Raw genomic sequence first — 24403 nt, 5'->3', positions numbered from 1 at the left:
ATCCCACTAGGTTCTGATTGGATGAAGGACGTCACGTCACCCATCATTTGGTATGACGTCATAAGGATCACCCCCTCTTGATTTTGGCAGGGATACCTAGGACCACCCCTTAAATTTTGGAAATTGCCAAATTTAAACATTTGGTGTGGTAGCATATGACTAGGTCAAGTGCCTCTGTAAGTCTGGGTGACAAATTTTGTTCCCTTTCATGGGTAAGAAATTGCCTGATTTAATTTATCCTCTTTGATGACGTCTTATTACCTTATATGGTTATATGGGTGTGTACAGGAGTCCATTCCCTTTTATAATTCACGGATACATTGGTGCTCCCCTCTTTAAATTTGGCCCACTCCTTCAATTTGGGAATTGTCGAAAAAACAAGATTTGGTAAATATTCTCTAGGATCCTAATATATACCACTATAAGTGTGCGTGGTCCATCTCATTTCCTTTCATGGGTATAAAATTACCAAAAATTAGTACGACTACGTGATTGCCACAAGGTCAGTTATTGATCTAATTTATTCCCTTTGTATGCCCAATATATATCCAAATAAATCACTATATTAAGGACAAATTATTTGAAGATTGACCATATCTAATAATAAATTGATCTTCTTAGATAGGGCTTCGTTTGCAATACTGTAGGCGAAGGAAGACTTCATTGCCTCTGGTATATAATCTTCACTGTTGTGTGTCATCAAATCTAGGAGTCTTAGGTGGGCAGGTCATGTGGTCAGGATGGAAGAAGATAGGAACGCTTTCAAAGTCTTAATGGAAGACCAATCGGAAAACGAACGTTAGGAAGACCTAGGCGCAGATGAGAGGACAATATTAAGGTGGACCTCGCAAAAATATTAATACAAAGTAGAAACTGGATCCAGTTTTCTAAGGATGGAAGTCAGTGGAGAGCTTTTGTGAACGTGGCATTGAGCCTTCGGGTTCCATAGGCCATAGAATTAGTTAAGTGTATAATCTTTATGTGTTGATTATGAATCCGTCTACCATAGCCTATAGGACAGCCATGGAAAGATAAAATGCAGTTATTTGCTAAATCCATTTCCAGAGTAGTACAGGTTCTTTAAAGCGTACTGGGGCTCCGCCTGTTTGCTTTAAGGCATGTGGCTAAAAGGAAAAAAATGTAAAATTTATGGGGTATAACGAAACGTAACTTACAAATGTTTAATATGAGTATATTTAATAAAAAATAATAGAATTAAATGGAAGTAATTCATTCTGTGTATAGAAGCGTCCACGACAGACTCTATAAGTGATGCTGTCTTAAAAAAAAAAAAAAAAAGTGTAAAATTCGTGATGTAGTGTTACGATGCATCTTTAAAACAATGCAATCAGAGTGTGTCACTAGTGCGTTCTAAATAGGAATGGTCGCTTGAGCAGTAAAATAACACAGATAGATCATTATCAATCACTTATTTCTCCATTTATTGACTGAAGTGCAAAGTTTGATAAGAGCTTATTTACTCAAGATCTAAAAATCATTTTCTTCTAAGAAAACAATATTTTTTTTTATTTTTGTTACCTCACCTTAACACATTTTCTTTAACCTTTGTTTCGGAAGCCGAACTCCGACGATATCTATTACTGATGACGATTGAGGGTCGAAATACAGCGAAGTAATAAAAGGTATTAACATTTTATTGCTACAAAAAAAAAATGATGAAAGTAAAACACTATCAAGTTATTGCTATAAGTAGAATTTATTATAAAAAGCGCTCCTGACATTTGCTGTGTCGATTGTGTGAGTTTCTTGTTCCTAATGACAGTTCAGTTTCTTATTCGCACATCATCATAAGAATAGCAGAATTCTCTCCAGAAGTAATTGAACTTTTTCAGAGGTAATTATTCCTTTTAGTATGTGTTTAATATGTTCGGGTTAATATGGAATACGTACCTTTTTTACTGTAAGATGTAACAGATAGTACGATCATCGATTTAATATGGATCATGAAGACTTTTCGTTATATATTTTGGATCTATGAAGCTTTTTTTATATAAAAAAACAGGGGTAAAAGTGAAACTGAACAGGTAGGAGGCAGCATATCGTGACGCCGTCCCACATGCCTATCTTTGTCCATTGTATTTTTTAGTAAGTGGGGTTACGCCATATATATTTTTTGGAAGTGGGATAACGGTGTCCCACCGCGTTCCCCCTTACTTTTACCCCTGTAAAAAAGTAAAAATAATTCACGCAATGAGGTATGTTAATGAAGCTGTAGTGGTGAAAGCTTCATTAGCATAGTAAAGTTGTAATTTATTACATTAAACTCGAAAACTCCATTGATTGATTGATTGGTGGGGGTTTAAGGGCGACGTCATAGGAAACTCCATAAGAAAAGACTTTAGTCATAATTTTTTTGTCATAAAATTGTCATAATTTTTTGGAATTCAGCTCACAAGTATCATACTACCTATTATTATTATTATTATTATTTAGTGATGAGCGCAAGAGTCTTGGTCTTGCAGTTTTTGCAAGAGTCTTGCATGCAAGACCAAGACCAAGACCAAGACCAAGACCAGGAATCCCGATGCAAGACCAAGACCAAGACCAAGGGGTGCAAGACCAAGACCAAGACCAAGACCATACCTGCAAGACCAAGACCAAGACCAAGACTCTTGCGCAAGAGTCTTGCACAAGTACCGCCACTACTTGAATTGTTTTTTATATAATGTAAAAAAGAAGGAGATGGATGTTTTGGCTTCAGTAAAAATGCTGCTGGAGTGAATGTGTTCCCAGTAGTTTATGCAATCCGTGTGAGTCGATCAGTATGTCGTTTTCGGAATCGGTTGTTCGCGTTTTCTGTAGATATTACTCGTTTTCAAGCCATAACGGTGTCATCTCGCCTCATGTGAGCTTTTTTGTGAACAAACACCGTGTGCATGGATTTTCTAGGTATTTTTTTTCGTTTCCTCCTACTTTCTTCATTTCAGTCATTTCTCATCATCACTGTCTCCTTTGTTTAACGCCTTGGTGCATAATCGTGGGACGTTAAACTAGATACTTCATTTCATTTCAAAGCATATTAGTGGTGTTCTTTTTCCAAAACTAAAGAGATATGTATTATTGAACATAGGTAATTTCGTACACCATAGGTCTCGACTACATGGGTATGGCCTTGGCTCCGACACTCAAGCATCCGTTGGAAATTTTCAATGCGTGCTCTTAAAACTAATATCGAAATAACATTTTCATGACATTGACAAAGACTTAGTGCATGTGACCGCAAGTTTGATTTCATGGGCAGATGCTTATACATTGAATAATTGTTTATTAATATAACTTTTAGCCTCCTTAGGTATACGGCACATCGGGGATCAAACGATATAACATTATACTACAACAATAAATTTATATTATAAAATTGAAAGTGACTATTTTTGTGAGTCCTAATCTCTTGAACCAACCGACCGATCTCGATCAAATTTTCAACGTAGATGAGGTTTGGGCCTGGGAGTGTTTTCATCATTTCACTTTGACGGTAAAACTTAGGGGGGGAGGGGGGTTATAAAATAATAAATAAAACTTAATAACTCTTGAACCAAACGACCAATCTCGATCAAATTTTCAACATAGATGAGGTTCTGACTTTTTTTTTTTTATCAAATCACTTTGACGATAGAACTTAGGGTAAAAGGTGGGGATGGAAAATGTACAAAAATAATTTAATAACTCTTGAACCACCCGACCGAACTCGCTCTCATTTTCAACATAGATGAGGATCGGGCCTGAGGTGGTTTCTGTCATATCACTTTGACGGTGCAGTTTAGGGGAGGGGAATGAAAGATATTTAAAAACAATCGAAAATGACCTATTTTAAAATGGAGTCTGTAGTTTTAGGGGTCGCTGAGATAAACAGTGACACTTCCGATGCTATTTAAATCCAAGTTCAGCCCAGTAGTTTGGCGGAAGGAAGAGAAGATATATAAAAACGATCGAAAATGACAAATATTGTTGTCGAAGCCATAGTTTTCTAGTTCGCTGAGTTGAATACTGACACTTTCGATACAGCTTACAACCAAATTCAGCCTCGTAACTTGGGGAGGAGGAGGGAAATATAAAAATAATCGAAAATGACTGATATCACAGAGCGCTTTACTAATAGTAAAAAGTGACTGACTAACGAAATATATTATTATTATTATTTTTAAAGTTTAACCCAACGAAGTGGGTAATTGATGCTAGTAATCCATATTCACAAGTGGGACTTCAAATAACTTGGAGTTTGGTGCCGTTACTTTGTATTTCCAATACAGGTCAAAATATTTATATAGATTGAATTTACACAAAAGACATAGACAGTTGAATCGTTTTCAGTTTTCACTCAAATTATTCTAAAATATTAAGAGGTTTGATAATAATAATTATTATTTTAATTTTCTCTTTCTCTTTTTTAGTCAATATTGCTAAATATATCATCATCTTCATAATAGCTATTCTGCCTTATTGGCAGGTTACTTGCTGCAACTGAGAAACTTCGACGTTCGGTGGTCCTCAGCTAGTCTCTTCGTCTTGACGTAGCAATTTTCTGTTTTTATACCTTCCTTCAACTAGTCTCCTTCGTTCCCTCCCTCTCTTTCTTTTCACAATACCCTCCAGCACGTCCCTCATAATACAGTTCTTCCTCAGCCAACATACTAACCGTTTCCTTTTCCTTCTCTTAACAATATATAATATTCTTTTCTTCCCTACTGCTAATTTCTTTTTAACACCTTCTCATTCGTTGTCCGTTCAACACAGCTAATTCTCTCCTTTTTTTCTCCATGCCCATGTATCGAAAGCCTGCAATTTTTTCATCATTTTTGCGTAATGTCAAGTTTCTGCCCATAGAGTACATATTGGAATCTGTAAAACAAAATCTCAATATTTCATTGGAAGTTTGATTAATACAAGGATTAGCTAATAGTGGTTGAAAAGAAAAATCTGACGCCTTTAGAGTGTAAAAATAATTTTGCATTTCATGGTATATCAATAAACTGTGCCGTCTTGATTTTCTTTCATGCGTTCAGGGATAGCATCCCTAGTTTGGGAACCAGAGGAGTGTTGGATCTGTTAAAAAATATAAACATATTACGAAACGTTGTGATTTAGGCATATCTTACAAGTAGTGAAGCGTGGGAAGTTGTACACTATCATGATACTTACACAAAGTTAAATTATATTACATTTAGAAACACGTATTATATTTCCGTCACTATTGGCGCATTGTAGAGTTTATTATCCCTTATATCCATAGTAAAATTTACCTAGGAAAAGCTTGAGATTTCTTAAATGCAAGACTTGCAAGACTTGCAAGACTCTTGCATGCAAGACCAAGACCAAGACCAAGACTGGGTGTGCAAGAACAAGACCAAGACCAAGACTAAGGGTTCCAGTGCAAGACCAAGACCAAGACTGGATGTGCAAGAACAAGACCAAGACCAAGACCACCCCGGTCTTGGTCTTGGTCTTGCATTTGCTCATCACTATTATTATTATTATTATTATTATTATTATTATTATTATTATTATTATTATTATTATTATTATTATTATTATTATTAGAGGCATTAAGTGACAGGAGAAAACTTATTGATAGAGATTTTATACAGAAAATACTAGACAATAGGTGTCATAGTGAACATTGCTTGCATAATATAGTTATAAAGATACTATTGTATAATACGAGAAATGGATCAACGTTGGTTACTTTGAATCCAAAATCTGAATTTAAAAAAGAATAACCAATTCATTTAATTTAGTTTAATTTATCAGTACAGAAGCATGAATTTTAGAGTTTGATAAATGTTATTTATAGTATTTTTGATGCTGTAGGCCTATCTATTTTGAGTCTAAAAATATTTAGTATTAATTTAACAAGGAATTATTAATTCGATACTATTTTAGATAATAGTTTATTTTATCATTATGTTTTATTGTTTCAGTAGGCAGGTTACATTGTATGCAATAAGTGTTTATTTTTGTCTGATAAGGTGCTGTATTTTAGCCGTTAGGCTGCTCATGGCACAGAAATAAACATTATTATTGTTATTATTTCTCATTTTCGCCAAGGCGATATAGTAATATGTGGACTAGCCAAGTATATTTCTTTCGTCTGTGTTTTTTCCTTCATTCTGAGGTTTGCACAAACTTTCTGGAAGGCTACATATGTCCAATATCATACTCTTCTGTACTTTCTTCATGTTTTTCTCTTCAATTCCAATCATTTTATATGTCTTTTTCAATGTTTTGTGGACCACTCACCATGTACTATGATAATAATGATAAAACCAAGCACTGTTATTATTTATGATTATTATTAGTAGTAGTATTACAAACCAGACAGACAACATGTTTTATGATCATTGGCATATATATCAAAGTAAAGTAACTTATCCGAATTTCTACGTGAATTCAACGCAACCCAACCCAAAAGATCAGCAGGATATCCTATTAGATATGCAGTCCACCAGAAAATTATATTCTAGTAGCCCCCAGGAAAATGACCACTTTATTTTGCGCCGCGTGAGTTATACTTAATTTAGTCACGGACAGACTCTGCAATAACAGTAGAAATACATATGGTCACTCTCCTTATCCTAATTTTTAATGATTAAATTGAAACAATACATTTTTAAGTTGCTATTAAATTATCACCATAGTTTACATTTGGCAAATTGCTATTTGAGAGGCAGCACAGGTAGCGACACCTCTTACCGTAATGTTTACTGTTGGGAATAATTGTAACGCGCAGACTAACACGTTTCACATTTAAAATGAAGTGTTAACAAGAGCACCGATTTATCTGTGAATTTGGGGGGCTCATTCAGAAGCTGCAGGTATATGAGGATTTTAAGACAAATTGCATGCAAATTATGTCAAATATTGTATATTCATAAATACAATATGGGGCCCACATGAGCTTTGGGGGACCCCCCCCCCCCAGGATAGGCGCCTTTAGTGTTAGCTACATGAGTTTCAACATTTTTTTTTTTTTAAATAAGTCGTCTCCAATTTTCATAAACTAGCCCAAAAAATTTGAAAGGTTATCTCTGTATGATTACAATTGGATCTTTTATATATATAGATCTTGTCAAAACTTTTGATTCTGTCTGCATCCCCTCTTATTCGACAAGTTATCAGCTATAGGATTGACTCCAAAGATTTTTTTTATTTATTTATTTTTTTTATTTATTTATTTATTTATTTATTTATTGTCAGGAAGAACATATAAACGCTCTCTGATGCTGGAAAAATACAAAGAGGAATACCACAGAAATTTCCCAAAAACTCTCCTCAGTCTTTATAAATGATTTATCTGAATTAATTAATGACGTTGATATTTTGATGTATGGAGACGATATTAAATAGTACGTTATCAAAGGTTATCCTGGCGTAGTGTGTCTCCAACATGGTGTAAATGTTGAGCTAATGAAAATAAAATTTGTATTAATGTAAATAAGACAAAAGTTATGTCATATACGAGAAAACTAACTTATGTGATGGCCAGATAGAGTATAAACAGACTTAGAACTTAGAACTTAGAAAAATTAGAATTACAGTAGATTTAGGTGTAATATTTGACGAGAATTTTTTATTTGATGAACGTGTATAGGTAGAGATGAAATTTTAAGGACTTCTATTAACTTACTACAAGAGGTTTAATAATGTTCACGCATATATTTTATTGTATTAATGTTCACGCATATATTTCATTGTATGAGATTTTCTTTGGAGCAAATGAAGCTGTGTTTTCAAAGCAAATACGATTTTAGTGCTTATAAATACGAACAATGGACCATATTTTTAAAACCTGACCTATTGAAAAAGAGACGTGTGTTACATGATTAATACTAGTACAGAACTTTTGAAAATAATAAACTGTCCAGCACTTATATATTATAAAACATTTTATTGAAAGTTCATAATGTGAGAACAAGACAGGGAATTAAATATGTTAAATGGCATAATAAGTTTTTAGGTATTTCACTAAAAGAAAACAAAAAAAACTGTAATTTAAAAATCTCAAAAGAAAAGGGAAAAAATAGAGAAAGTTAAGATAATTGCTCTATCATGAGTTCACATGTATTAACAGTTTATGTCATAAGAAGTCAAGCTGCATGCGAATATTTTCAATTCTCCTATGTCTTTATTAAATAGGAGAAAAAATTCACAAATGTTTACAATTGTAAATGCATAAATGTACAATTTTGACATAGTGTTGTACGTTGGCTGACCGTTGTTCATAGCACTACAAATAAAACATTATTATTATTATTATTATTATTATTATTATTATTATTATTATTATTATTATTATTATTATTATTATTATTATTATTATTATTATTATTATTATTATTATTTCGACAATGGAACTGACTTTAATTTATTTTCTGTGTTTAATTACACATGTACGTCACATTAATGTTCTTGTTCACACAAATCAAAAATCAAAGGTAAAGCAGTCTTGGATTAACTTGATTAGGATGCTTTAATCTGTTAATTTTAATTTTATTGAAGAGATTTTCCTACCATTTCTCAAAGATAGCTATTATCGTGTTTTACAACCATCTACTCTATAACTATTACCAATGTGCTATTGACTAGTTCAATCACAGAGGAACGAAAGTGTGTTGAATCTTGTTCACTAAATCTGTGGTACACTTTTTCGGTCACCTTTTTACTTTCGAACGACGATAATCGTATTCGAGATTTTAACGGATTTAAACGTTTCATGGCTTGTAGAAGAAGGGGTTCGAATTATCTTTCTACCACAAAATTAAGAATAGTTTATTGAAGGATGAACATAAGAAATTATTATTTTTTTCGAAAACGTCTCTGACGATTTTGTTTTTATTTCACACAGTGACATGCGTCTACGTGTAAAAAATCAATTGTCTATGTTTACACGTAAGTAACACGTAGATAATATAAAAAATTTAGACTATGTAATCTATGCAGACAATATGCACTTAATTTGATATTCCAATTTAAAGTTTTCCAATAATGTAAAAGTCGTAGAAGTAGGAAAAGAGGAAAAACATATGTTTAAGGTTAGAAATTAAGAATAGATGGCCCTTCTCTCTAAAAGCGAAGTGAACATGTTGATATGCATGTAACTCCATATAAATAGGCGTAATATCAAAGGAATGTTGTGTTGTTTAATGTTTGCACCTCTAAATATAGTAATGTAAAAAGAGTAATATAATACTACTTTTTATTTTCCACCATTGGAAATAAACATTGGAAATAAACTTCAGTCTGTAGCAAACTTTAATGTGATTGTTGATGTTTATAGAAAAATGTAATTATGCAAAGGACATTTCTTGTAAATAATAAAATTGGAACCACTGGTGGATTCACCAGAAGAACGGTTGCTTCCACTAAAAAGCTACATTTTTATAGGCCCATATATAAAATATTGCGCTACTTTATTCTGATTCAATGTAAAACTCCGTGTTTCAAGCCTCGCAATGTCCAGGAGGAGATCTGCCCCCCTCCCAAACGACCATTCTGGATCCACTAGTTATTGGAACTGAGTTACTGTAATCACGCTTTTAGCATCTCCCGCAAGAATTATAAATACTTCGATAATATGATTTACTGTTTCTAATTAACATTATTTGATTCATTGTTCTTTTGAATTCTGGTATATATTCCAACATTGTGCAGATTAAAAATATGGGACGAATTATGTAATGACTCGCATATAGGGTCTGCCAGCCTGGCCAAAACCTCGCCACCCAAAACCTCGCGGGCCAAAACCTCGCCTTGCCAAAACCTCTTCTTCCAAAACCTCGCACTCCGAAATATCGCCATACCCAAAATCTCGCCTGACCAAAATGTAAATGTTCCAACAGATGATAAGGATGACGGTATAAAAGACGCTGTTTCAGAAGAAGTATCACAGGTATTTGACCAAGTCCCGCGATACCATATGAAAATTCTATTTCTGTATCAGAGGATTTCAATGTGAAGGTAGGGCGACAGGATGTTTTTAAATTGGTTATAGTGAAAGAAAGTCTGCATAAGGAAAGTAGTTTCATGAACTTTGGAACATTCAAAAACTTAAAATTTTAACAAAAATCTAATAATATTTATGAAAGTATGAAATAATATGTGAGTTTTTATGACTTCCCTTGATTATGTCCCGTAGGTTAAAGGAGACGTAGATGACCAAGGTGCAGGAAATGATCGAATAAAGAAAGTGGAAGGAAACGGGAATAACCCGAGAAAGCCCACGCACACGATGTTTTGTATATTATTATTATTATTATTATTATTATTATTATTATTATTATTATTATTATTATTATTTGTAATGTGGAATTGCATATTAAGAAACTCATTGGGTAAATTTTAAAGAAAAGTTTCATTCGCGGCGAGGTTTTGGCCCTGCGAGATTTTGTCACGCGAGGTTTTGGCCCGGCGAGATTTTGTCCTGCGAGGTTTTGGCCGGCGAGATTTTGGGTGGCGATGTTTCGGGCACGAGATTTTGTCCGTATCCCAGGTCTAATATTATTTCTTTGTTGAAAGAAGTATAAACTATCCTCTTAATGCTTTAAGACCCCTTATTAAATTAGCGATTTCACTTTTTCCTAGCCGAGTTCACAGATAATAATAGCCTTCGTAGCAGATCGGATGGAGTTTAAGGGTGCAGAAGCGAAGGCAGAAGGGCACCACAATGAGTTAGGTTTTTAGTTCCTTGTCACTTCTAGATCGTTTGCTGAGCTCATCGAGTATGTTCTAGGTGTGGACTGTGCAGTTGTTTGCCATATGCTACCAGATATCTCATATTATTTTAGTTCTATGTAACAAGAAAGGAAGGTATTGCTTTTTTATATATTCCTTTTCTTTTATGAAATACTAGATTTCATTCTAAAAGTTTCGAACTTATACAGAACACACACTTTCTCAATTTGCACTTGATTCTTTTTCCGTACTAGAAAATAACATTAGTTATAGTGTAAATCATTTTTCTGGGAAAAATATACAAGAGGGGCCTCTTTCGGATGATTTTCTTAGAAACAACTCAGGCTATTTAGGGGGTACTTCACATTTCATAAATACATATGTTATTATTATCTTGAAAGTATTTTTATCATTTTTTAAAGTTTTCCCAAATACGACTCATAAGATTAATGATATCTTATAAATAAATATTTCATTATTCCTAATAATCATAACGTATGACATAGGTCATTTCTTATTTTAAAAAAAAGTCCACAAGGAACAAGTTTTCTTCAGGTGAAGTTATGCGAAAACGCCTTATAATTTTGTTTGTATTTCACAAGAAAATGTGTCATTAGTAATCGCAGAATAACATGACTTAGTTCCAAAAATTTAGTGCTCTGGTCCTTATCTTTTATTTCCAAAAGTCATGATCATCTCGATTTGAAACCATTCAATTCATTAATACCGTGCAAAGTTTACTTAACGTAGCTAATAAAATTTTGGACTTCTTTGATGAGCGAAGGAACAAATTATGACTTCAATCTACTGATTTTAAAGACAGTCTTCCGCTTAGAATAGACTATATTACTGTGTAATTTGCTTAATGTAGATTCTCGAGCTATTTAAATACATTATGAAGAAATATGTTGATATTGCTAATACTAAGCATGATAGGCCTAGACAGTTTTTGGTCATTATTCCTCTGGACTATGAAATCCACTATCACCGTGCAGCACTTTTTTATGTGCTCACAGAGTTTTGGACTAGTTCAGTCACAAAGGGCAATAAATGTGCTCACATGTTAGTCTGCTAATAAGAAAAACATGAAACAGTTTTCTGCTTATCACTCTTCAAGAACATCCATATCTCCCCCCCCCCCAAAAAAAAAACACCGAAACTATAAAAACAATTATAAAATTTTATTATTATAGGATCCACTTAAAACATTCTTATGGGAAAATATTTATGAAAAAAGTTCTTATGATAAAAACGTTTATAAGAAAAACATTAACCGACTTCAAAGAAAATCATTAAAGAGCATAAAATAAATTTAAGAAGCACTAAAAAGGATAAATTAATTATATCAAGTGCTAAAGCAATACTACTATCAACTTTAAAAGAAAACTGAAATTGTGCCAAGTCACAGAAATTATTATCTGTGACTAATATGGAGTTATCAGTTAATGGTAATTTTATTACCCACTAAGTTGTTTCGCTTGGCACAGCCTTCAAAAATTTTTAATGATAATAGTAACATTTTTAGCGTTTTATAAAATTATTTTCATCTTTCTAGTGCTTTACAAAATTATTTTTTTCTTCTTTAGCGCTTTTATTAAATCTGTTAATATTTATAGACTTCCATTTTATGCTATGTATAAATGTCGGTTTTGTCCTTTAATGCGTCCGTCTATTGGCAAGTATCAGAGTAAAAATGGTAAGAAATATTGAGGTGCGGTTTCTTGCAAATGATTCTGCGTCCCAAGAATATGTTCCATCTCTTACATTAACTGTCTATTCAAACCAGAAGTGATTCAAATTAGTCATTTCCGGTTTCAACGTTTAACGCCATAAAACGAAAACTGTAACAGATAGGGAGAAGCGGATTTTTGCAAACGATTCGGCCTTTCAAGGTAACGCATCATGACTATCCCAAAACACACTAACAAAAACGAAATTGGTTGAAATTTACTACTACTTCCGGTTTCAATACTGATTTTCGTAGACCAAAAACGGTAAGAGATGTCAAAACACAGTATTTTCCAGTTGACTCAAGAGTATGTTCTATTTCCTCCCTTAACTATCTGTTCAATCTGGAAGGGTTCAAATTAGTGATTTCCGTTTTTAACTTTTAAGGCATAGGACAGAAACAGTAAGGCATAGTAAATAATGGCTTTTTGATATATATTCAGTGTCCGATGAATAGATTCAATCTTTGATCTCATTAATTTATTACAACCAGTAGCTATACATGTATTACTTCAAGCTTGAGTTTTGAATTCCCATATGTAGTTTCTAAGTCTACTGTAGTTCCATATTGTGGAACGAAACTCTTGTTTATTAAAAGCTATATTTTTTCTTAGCGATTTTCTAAAGTTGATAAGTTTTCTAATGTTTATTTTTATTTTTTCACTTATTCGTAATCCCACCAGTTTAAGTACACACCTAAACTAAAGATGCGACCTAACTTGCCATAAATTGGATCGGCTTACGAAACATTTTTGATTCTTCAATTCTATCTAAGCGTTACGGAATTATAAGTGAACATACACACTCAAGTACGGTATTAACACTGTTACTCTCTGAGGATTCCCATGATTTCCGAAGATTTACTCTAAATATTAATGAAATTTTCACAAGACCGCCACGGAAGTATGAATGAGGAAAGAAAAATCATCAAAATCCGTGCACTTATATCGAAGTTGTGGGTAAACACACACAATGAAGTTATAAATTACGATATTCTGCATTTGTTGAGGTGATTCATGGTTTAGGCCCAAAGACTATTATTAGATCCTAATTAAATTTACTTCAGATCATCGGAAAAATATGTTCTTTTAAACAAACAAACAAAAACGGAGAATCAAAATCGGCATATTATCTATGTCGAAGCTATGCGTAAATAAACACAATGAAGTTGATAAATTACTGTATTAACATTGCACCTATTGGAGTGTTTCATGGTCCTTGTCAGGGATCGGCAAATCCCCTTTTCTGGGTGCGTGCCCACATCAAAAGCACCGGTTAAGCCCGCAGATACTGTAGCAACGCAACGCCCTCTAACCTGATTTTTTAAATGATTAACTTAGCGTTTTGAATACCAGTATACTAGTGGTATTCTCTAGTATTCAGAAGGAAATCTTGTTAATTGGCATTATTGACTAGGTAATTAGTTTCGATTACTGGATCTCAAAATTCGTAATCACTTGTTAACTTTCTCTATTGATAAGAGCAATTTAACGAATTGCATGTAGTATTCACATTTAAATCATCATTATAGGTATTCTGCCATTATTGACAGGTCACTTATGCAGTTGAGAAGCTTCCATGCTCCACGGTCTTTCCTTAATCTCTTCTCTTCATATACGATTTTTCGTTCATTAATTCATCCTGTTTTAATCTCCTTCTCCCCTCCTTCTCTTTCATGCCACCATACCCTCCAACACGTCCCTCATGACACATTTCCTTCTTAGCCAATGTCCCAACCCGTTTCTCTTCTTCTTCTTCTTAATAATATCTAAAAGTGTTCTTTTCTCACCCACCATTTCTAACACTCTCTCATTCGTTTTCCGCTTGACCCAGCTAATTTTCTCCATTCTTCTCAACACCCACATTTCGAAAGCTTCCAGTAGTTTTTCATTATTTTTGCTTAGTTACCATATTTCTGACCCTCAACTATTTAAATAAATATGTAATAAGCATACAGGTGTTTACTACATGAATGTTTATTAAATATGTCTTTCTTATATTTTTGTCTTCCTTTTTCTCACATTTTTAGTTTGCTAGGTTTACACGGTAATATGAATATCACATTATAAACCTAAAAGTGTATGTGCGTATCACTGCTGAAGAGGACGTAAAATTATAAATAAACATAATTGGGACAGATTCTAATCTAATACCATTGCCCTCCTGTTTTTATACGTGAGGAACAAGAATCAATTAAGAAAATATAGTGAAAATATTTTATCTTCACTGTAATTTCTGTTTACAAAAATGGGTTGTCACTAGTTACAGAAAATAAAATAATTTTGAGCTAATACAATAACCTCTATGAACTATACGAATAATCCGTATAATAAAACATCAAACAAATAATTTAATGCAATATTGAACCACTGTGACACTAAGTGACAGTTTATTGATTTACGAATCACATACAAATTAAAGTAGAAGCAATGGCAGTTTTTTTTTTTTTTTTTTTTTTTTTTTTTTTTTTTTACAATTTGTACTGACACGGTAACATTAAAATTAAGATACGTATAGGACCCATACACGGTCCACGGTTTCTGCAAACAAGGCTGTTTGTGCAAACCACATCGAACTCGTTCGAAAATTGTTTACACGAACATGATGTTTGCGTAAGCATGTGGACCGTGTATGGGCATGTTTGTGCAAACACGAGGTTTATTTCCGAGTAGGAAGCCTAGTGTACAGACGCTTGTTTCTTGCGATATCTCGTCAATGAATAGGAATCAAGAATTCTGGAGAGAATTTATTGAACTTTATCGAAATTTAACTGAACTGTAAAAGGTAAGGAGTAAAGATTATAAAAACAGGAATCTGAAAAATGCGGTATATGAGAAATTGGTGGATAAAATGAAGAAAATAGATCAGAAGGCGGATAGAGAGTCAGTGAGGAATAAAATCAATTTTCCAGTATTTCACCACATGTAGTTGAATCCATTCGTTAATAATTTTTATAGTCCACAGTCGAACTTATCTCAAGCTCGGATATTAAATTGTGATGATTAAACTTAGACCGTTTCTTGAACCACTCTTTCATCCACACCCTCTTTTTCCGTTTTAGTTTCGCAGGTCTTTCCGCTTCCAAAGTACAAGCAATTACTATCGCTAAACAAGCTGCTTCAGTCACATGTTTAGGCGATCAAAATCAAAATTGAACTGAAGTTTGTGCAAACAGTTGAACCGTGTATGGCCGAATGTTTGCGCAAACACAGTGTCGAATGTTTGCGAACTTGTCTTGCATTGGCTTTCTTCAAGTTATAAGAAATCAAAAGATCCATGATACAAAAGTCCGTCAATGAATCCTATCTCATGAACATCAATACAATCAGAACTCCTACATTCACTTCCCTTACATCTGCCTGTGTATTATAGTTCCACCTTCTCGATCTACTTTAATTAACTCCCTTGTGGCGCCGTGGCTATATGATTAACGTATGTGTCTTCGGTGTAGGAAGCCTGGATTAGATTCTTGGGTCCTCATTCCTTAATGGTTGCCAGTTACCCAGATATACAGGATGTTTCAAAACAATACCGACAATGTTTGGGAGATGATTCCTGACACCAAGATAAAAAAAAAATGTTTATATAAACCTATGGAGAAAAGTGCTTTGTTTTACATCTAGGGATGTCCGAAAATGTGGAAAATCTCCACTGCAGCCCATGTTATTAGGAATACAAGAAATGTGTAGTAGTGGAACCGTGGATTCACATCAGCCTAAGCTAAGTCACACATATGCTATCCAAAAATGCGTATTTCAGCAATATGGAATGTGTGCACTAGATAATTCCCAGACATGGTTCCAACAGAATTTAGAGATATCTTCTGACTTAAAAGTGGGTCCAACATAGACAAAGGGTAAGCCTTAATAGCAGGAATACAGAGTATGTCAGCAGGAAGTCTAAAGTATTAGGGGATGCTAGCTTCATGGTTCCTTGTGATTGGAGTAGTGCGTGCTGGGATGTATTGATTCACCATATAATTCATGTTTTTATACGTATAAGCGTCAAATAATCTCTCTAGTCGCGATGGTGGCCTACAAAACTTACGGCAAAACTACATCGATGAAGAGAAACAGTGACCGCGAGAAAACTCTCATTGACAGATTTTGGTGGACATTAAACCAAATAGTGATTCAGAACAGTCTTACAACGTCAATGCAAATGACGGATAAATTCAAGCATCATCTCCGACAACCTATGTCGACAATCATAATCCGCTGCGAGTTTCATAACACAGCCATAAGAGGTCGGATTGTAGGATGAGACAGCTGATATGAGATCAGAAGTGTTTAACACGACACAAATAGTGCTGTGAGTAACCAACATGAACCGCTAATGACTGGAAACGTCTAGCATGGTCATTGTTCACCTTCGATCAAAAACGGACCATGTTTATGTGTGGCGAACATCCAAAGGAGTGTATAATTCTCAGTGTCTCCGCCCAATCGTGAAGATGGCGGCAGTTCTGTGATGCTGAGATCCGCGATATCCTAGTTTTCAGTGGGTCCTGTGCTAACTCTATTGCTTGTGATTATACGCTATTTTAAATGACCACGTGCATTATATGGTTCATAATGTCCTAGCAATGAAGCAATATTCGTGGATGATAATGCTCTCATTCAAACAACTGAAATTGTTACTGCGAGGTTTGAAGAACATCAGGATGAAGTGTTAAGCACCTTTCCTAGTCTGCGTAACCTCCGGACCTGAACATCTGTGATTCATTTCCGTCTTCATTCTCTCTCTCAAGGAACTGAGTAACGCACTGCACGGGGAATGGTGTGGTATTTCACCTTATACCATTCACGACCTCTATGATTCCATTCAAATCACATCAGAGCTGTTCCGAGTGCGAAAGGTGGCTGAACACCATATTAATCTGGTAAGTCGCGTTTTCATAGTGTTTACATTAAATTGATAAGTATCTCATTCAGGGGTAAAAGTGTTGGGGACGCGGGTGGACGACGTTCTCCCACATCCAGAAAATATCTATGGGTCCTTCCACTTCCTAAAAAAAATACAATGGGCAAAGATAAGCACGGGGGACGTAGTGACGTCATGCGTCCCCCTACCTTTCTGATCCACTGTTACCTCTGTTTGTATTTTCAAATTGAATTATTACCTTATACCTAAAGTGGTATTTATTCTGTATTCTTCTCTCTTTTCCTCTCAACAGGTAACCGTACAAAACAATGGAAAATAAAACAATCGTATTCTGTATTCTTGCATTTTCCACTTTATGTGTTCTGTTTACGGGTTGTTCAGCCGTCACAAATGGAGGTACATTTACTATTCAGCTGGTTGTGAACGGACATAAGAATTCGTCTGGAGTTTGGGAGAAAGATGTGAAGCTGAATTATAATGGTTCAGAGCCACCAATTGATTGGAACGTTGATTTTACGGACAATACTGGAGATGATGAATATTCTTTTACCGTAATTGGTGTAGTACAAGGTGAGTTATTCTGAAAATTATTCCAAATCTACTTCAACTAGTTTCATATTTGCGAAGAAAGTGAAAAAATGAGTGTATGGCTGTATTTTATTTCTTGCCCTGTGTAAACGAGATAGTGTTTTTCTGTTTTCACTTGCATAATTATCCGTATATCACCCGTATTGGTTAATATTAACATGAGGATACGCAGACGGCAGGTAATAAATATAAAATAAACGAATTACACGATATGAAACTAATGAAGAAGATAGCCTCGGTCATCATTGTAGAGTGAGTAGTAAGGGAGGAAACCTTGTACTGGATTATATGAAGGTTCGTAGTAAGACTGCATCCAGTTCACAAGGAATACATGCTTTATTAATTACATATATTCAGCCATAGGGGACAGAATGGGATGGCAGAATTATTATCGGTTTCTTCTCAACAAAGGGGATAAGAAGGTTTATGTGCCTTGTTTATCACTCATTTACACCTACAACACATGCAATTGATGTACTCTTACCTAGGGCCACTCCAGAAGGTGCAAAACTTTGAAAATGGGATTTTTTGAGACAAACTTTGAAATTCCTTCATTTAGGGCTTTAAAGTGAAATCTAATCTAACATCATTTTGTATGCGTTGTGAATTCACCATTTGGTTCCACCCCAAGATCCCCATCTTTAGAATCTTAGGGCCTTATGCAGAGTCGTTTTGAAGCGCGATTAGTGCCACACTAAAGAGTTCGACTAACATAAGTCTCCTGCAGTACTCAGTAGTTTAGTATGACGCTAATCATACGTCGAAACGACTCTGCATAAGGCGGTTAGCGATTAAACTTTAAGTTAGCGTTACAGCGTGATAAATCAGTGTTGCTAACTCACTGCTAAAGCAGTTACAGTGTTTGAGTGGAAACCTCAACCCTTAAATCTAACTTTACAGTGTTCATACAGTGATAGGTATGAACACTGCTCCGACTACTAGTTGAGAACATTGAAAGAAAAGTAAAGCAGGATAGGAAATTGGCGGGAAAGTCAAGTGACAAGGACTTTTTACCAGTCAGTTCTTCAGAAAAATAAGTAAGAAAGTAATGAAAGAATATTATGCTGAATACAGTATTAGTTACTTTTGTTATTTTCTCAAGAGTGGGGAAATGAAACCAGTTAAAAGTTCAAAGGTAATACTTCTGCACAATAATAAATATATTTACATACCTATAGAAATTAAATAAAAACATAAATATAATGAATATTTTACTACAAAAATTGAGTGTAAGAAAGTGAAACTGAGGAAGGGCATTTTTCGGTAAGCTATACTAGCATAATCTTTGCTGTATGGAAATTAACACCGAATTTGTGAATATGGAACCTTTCATTTTCCTGACATTGCCCGGCATACATATGAATCCACCAATAGTGTCGTCTGCCAAAATTCATCTCTGAACTTAGACTAATTCTGTTATAGGATTCCCATTTCTCTACGCGTGCTTCATAGGAAAATTTATTTCGTAACCCACTGGGAATCGCAAGAGCTTCACCAAGCATCGCAAGCGAAGGCGACGAGTAGCACAGTTAGATTTCGAAGGTGAAGAGGCGGGCGCTATTTGAAGTCCCAGAACCTTAAAACACTTTAAACTTAAATAAGTACATATTAAGTGTTAGTGATAGTTGTTTTCACTATGGAGTATTACAGTTATAGCTTTATTATTTGTATTAATAAAATTCCTTAAACATTAGTGATTCTTTGATAAAAATAGATTTTAGCTATATAATTTCCATTTTTCTGTTGAGATATTCTCAATTTAATTTCTGCACATTCCTTGTAGAACCGAAAGCTCTATTAATTCCGTAATGTTCAACTTTTATTACTGACTTTTTTTCATTTCATCATTATTGATTAATAGTTTCATTTTTAATTATTTTGAATTGTATGTTACTGTTATTAATGTTTAATATTTTAACCGTTTATATATTATATAGCAATTATGATAAAGTGGGTATTACTTATTGAATTTCAGCGGGACCTTTCCCCTCCTATAACTTAAGCAGATACAGGTTTAATCTGGACGCTCAAAACTGGACCACTGCCAAAAGAATATGTGAATCATCTGGAGCACACTTGGCTGTAATCAACTCTGACGAAGAATCTGAAGCACTGGCCTATCTTTTCGATCAATTTCCAAGCATTCCAAATGCAGCCAATAGTAGATTCGCTTATATAGGATTTAATGATATAAAAATAGAAGGGAAGTTTGTAACTGTTCTAGGTAAGTGTTATTAGGAATCATAAAGTCGAATAGGAAATTATCATAAAGCAGAATAAGAGGTACAATTGAATCAGTAGTTTTGGAAAAGTCATGAGTCAGGAAGCTAAAATTATGAAAACATGGGAAAAATGATTTTTGAAAATCCTGATAGACATAACTCACATGAAATGATGGACCTCTGTTTGAGAAAGTAGAATTTTCTTGTCATTGTACGAAATGAACAACTTGTTGTGAGGAATTCCAAAATAAATAGATAAAATGTTGGACTAAAGCAAAATCTAAATTATCTGACTCATGACCTTTTCAAAACTACTGATTCAATTGATCTTATATACAGATAATTAACAAATTTCCAGATAGGGGAGAGTATGGCAAGATGAAATACTTAAGTTGTGATTACATACATCGCAAATTTAATTATTTATTCATCAAAGGTTTGGGTATGGACACTAAGTTTCCCCTCTAATTTGGACAATCTAAAATTTGAATTGCAGTCATGGAGGAAGCATTCGTTTATACATACAAGCGATCATTGAGCAATGAGTATGATGTTCATTGATGCATATAAAAAATTCACGAACACCATTTAAACTTTGAACAATTTTATGTAGTTACTAATTAATATATAATGTTTTGATGTTCGCTTTGATCGGTGTTTTGATATTTGTATGTTTCATTGTAGAGCAGAATGTTACCAAAATCTATTATATCACCTCTTTGGTTGGATTGAAGTTTAGCGCTCCTTTCAACGCCGAAGCTATATGAAATGTGCACCAACAGGGTAACATAGAATCCGAACTACATGCGCTGCCATTTAGAATCTAACTTAAGTCTCCTGCAGCAAAGACGTACACGACTCGTGTATACACTAGTCCCGGGTTTGATTACAGATGGAACAGGATTGAAATCATTATGTAGATCGGATTCCACTTTAAATTGTGGTTGCATCTCATAGAATGGAAGCTGAAAATAGACGCTAAACTCTAAACTTCTACCCCCCCCCCCCTAAAAAAACATATAGCCACGAAGAAGCTCATAAATATTTTTGGGACGTATTATTAAGCAGTTGAAAATCTCACAAATGCTTACTATTTTGTACGTAGTAAAAATGTAAATTGTTAGTACTTTTTATTGTCACATTTTTCATATCGTAAAAGAAATAGAGGCTATATTCTGCTGTATATTGAATATCGTTAATAGTATATCGTTCATAGAATACTAAATAACAGTTCTAAATACTGAATGAACAGCGGTGAATTGGAACAATATCCATTGCGATATAACTAATATAATGCTACATGTAGCAACATATAATACTGCATATAATACTACTTAATGCTACATACTTTAAACATATATTAATCGCAATATTTATTCTGAATAACAATCATTTACAAGTAGAATTTACAAGAAAAATAACCTACTTATTTGTTTAAATATCACCCATCTCCACAGTTTCCCTAACATCCGTAAATATCAACATATACCAATAATACGTTACTTTTACTTCAGGTACTTCATTACAAGATGCAGGATTTGAAAAATGGTCAAAAGGAGAACCGAGCAATTATCATTATCCTTATAACGGAGAGCTCTGGGATGAAGATTGTGGATCCATAAATAGAGAAGGTCTCCTTAATGATATGCTCTGCCCAACGAAACTGGCTTATATTTGTGAATTTGAAGATGCAAAGACCAGTACAACTACATCAACAACTGTACGAACAACCACAACTACTACAACAGAAGTAGAAGCAACAACTACGTCAGATGCAGAAACAACAGAAACGGTTGCATCAGAAACAACAGCAACATCATCAGCAGCAGAAGCAACATCAACAGAAGCAGCAACCACAAAATTAGAAGAAACATCAGCAACAACTACATCAGAAGACACTTCAGAAGAAACAAGTGTGTCACCAGAAGATGGAGATAAAGTAACAACAACAGTAATTAACGATGAGTCCGTGTTAACTGTTAGTCCTACAAGAACAAAGGGAAAGGCAACCAAAGAAAAGAAGCATAAGTATTCAATGATCTAATAATTTCATCTATACCTCAAAATTGTCATTATATCTTTACCACGTCAATATTTATTGCTTTATAAGCTATAATTGCCAAAGAGAATTAATTGTGCTGTGCTTCACTTTAAACCGTTTCATTTTACGTAACTTTCTGATCAAGCTTGACTCCAAGTTCTTAGCAACATTACTTATCCTTTTATTTTGTTTCTGTTTAATCAGTAGGTTTACTTTTATTATTTTTCCTTTATGTTGTTTCTCCTTTATTCGTTACAACGTATTGACTAGTAGATATATTTTTCTCTGCTCTTTCATTACATCTTCTAATAACAATGATACATATTTTTAATTAAAAATAAATGTATTCTCCATACTCACATTCATTAGGGTTTAAGATGGAAATAGTTCACTTAGCGGTTTTGAATTAATTATTCTAAAGTTTAATTTTTAGCACCAATGTTGCGATTAATTCCTGTATTATGATATCCTACAATCATGATATCTATATCTACAATTACACTTTTTTCTCTACAAATTTAAGCATGCTGTCAAATGACAATGCGTAACTGCTTCAGAAGACAGATATTATGATAACAGAATCTAAACTACTGTGTACACAAACCCTTATTGAAATGAAAAAAAAAAAATATAGAATTTTGTAATAATAAGTTTAGCCTCCAGCCTTTGTTTTGCAATCCCCTTGTTCTTCTCTGTAAATTGCAAACAAATGTGACTCTTCATTGGCCAAGTAAAATCTTTGTTCCAAGTCAAAACATTAAAATTGTATACTTAATGTTGCATTATAGTATGAGTTTTTAAAGAGGCGTAAGTGACAAGATTTTTTAAAGACTGTACATGGTGATCTTCTGTCTTGTTTTTTGAAAATATTATAGCAGATTTACTGTAGAAATTATCACCTCACTCGGCCACATGTGTTGTAAATAAAAATTTATTAATAGCACCATTAGTTTTAATCACTATGATGCAGATTGTAAATATAATATGTTTCACAATTTATAGTGTATTAGTAAAATTATAAATGTAGCAGAATAATGTATATACTTTGTAATCTTTCCTAAAATGTGTATTCCTGTTAAATAAATGTATTTTATGTTAAATCAATGAATTACGCTGTAACGTATTTTAAAACGTTAAGCATTATCAATAGTTCCACTGATCATTAGTTATAGTGTTCTCATAAGTTAATTGCATTTTGTTAACAAAAAAATGATTTCCTGTGGCTGAATGTTTAGCCTAATTCCCTTAGCAAATTTGATAATGAAACGGGATTATGCCTAGAAAAATATGATGAACTGTGTTGAGATATAAGAAAGAGATACATAAAGAGAAACATGCAACTAGATTTGCACATAATCTCAATAGATAAAATTGTGAAGAATTCTTAAATTTGATAATTACAATTCCTTTAAAAATTGATTCTTAACGTATAGAACGAGCTCAGATGGAGCTGAGGATAGAGAGCAATAATCCAAATTTACTGATACACGACTTGTTAAAGAACGAGATAACGATCGTTGAAATGGAGATCACAAATAAAACCATTCTTGCCAACACGAACCTTACCAAAAATCGTGAATATACACTCTTAGCGAACGAGTAGGCATTTAGTTATCCTATCTAAAGGTGGAGATAGTTCTCATAGTGATGCCATGCGAAGATCTGACAACGAGGTATTTGAATAAGTACATCACCAAGTTGGACACTAACAAACAGCAGTGTGCTTATATACAAGCCACTTTGCTGAAGTGTACACTTGGTAGTGTGATGATTGATCACAAGAAAGGCGCAATGGGGATAGACATCTCTGAGGTGAGATTGAGAGCTAGGTTGGCGACCACCGAAGTTGACGTCAACTGGCAGTCAAGACCCAGAATCGCATTGACTTGCTGCAAGATCATATATATAACAGAGTAAAAATGGTGAAGTATTATTTATTTATTTTGTTTTAGTAAAACACAGAGAAAAATGTGCCAAAGGTTTATTTTCAAAATGGTAATAAGAACAAATGTTCCTCATGGAATACGGCTACAAGCAACGGCGCAGACTTTCCAAAATTTATGTGGGTGCATATCAATGGCATGACTTGTTAACCTACATGTTTACATGGAAGTCTCGATGATTGATTTATTTTTAGATAAAATCTTTTATGAACACTGTCATAAAGGGCTATACTGTGATAAAGTAAAATATGCCGGTACCATAAGTTGAGCTGCCCTACCTCAGTCGGTAACACAGCTGACTTACACGC

The 24403-nt window shown here is 34.0% G+C and overlaps 1 protein-coding gene across 1 annotated transcript; it reads left to right on the top strand.

Moving 5' to 3' along the window:
• The first annotated feature begins 1723 nt into the window (after positions 1-1723).
• Positions 1724-23221, top strand: LOC145681521 (hemolymph lipopolysaccharide-binding protein-like). Its single transcript, XM_081753165.1, has 4 exons — positions 1724-1855; positions 17594-17871; positions 19865-20113; positions 21626-23221. The coding sequence occupies exons 2-4, from the start codon at positions 17610-17612 to the stop codon at positions 22153-22155; spliced, it is 1041 nt and encodes a 346-aa protein (XP_081609291.1). The 5' UTR covers positions 1724-1855; positions 17594-17609; the 3' UTR covers positions 22156-23221.
• The last annotated feature ends 1182 nt before the right edge of the window (positions 23222-24403 follow it).

Source organism: Thermobia domestica, chromosome 3 (genome assembly GCF_964235325.1).
Source record: "Thermobia domestica chromosome 3, izTheDome1.hap1.1, whole genome shotgun sequence".
In the NCBI taxonomy this organism is placed as follows: domain Eukaryota; kingdom Metazoa; phylum Arthropoda; class Insecta; order Zygentoma; family Lepismatidae; genus Thermobia; species Thermobia domestica.
This window is presented reverse-complemented; position numbering and strand designations above follow the sequence as displayed.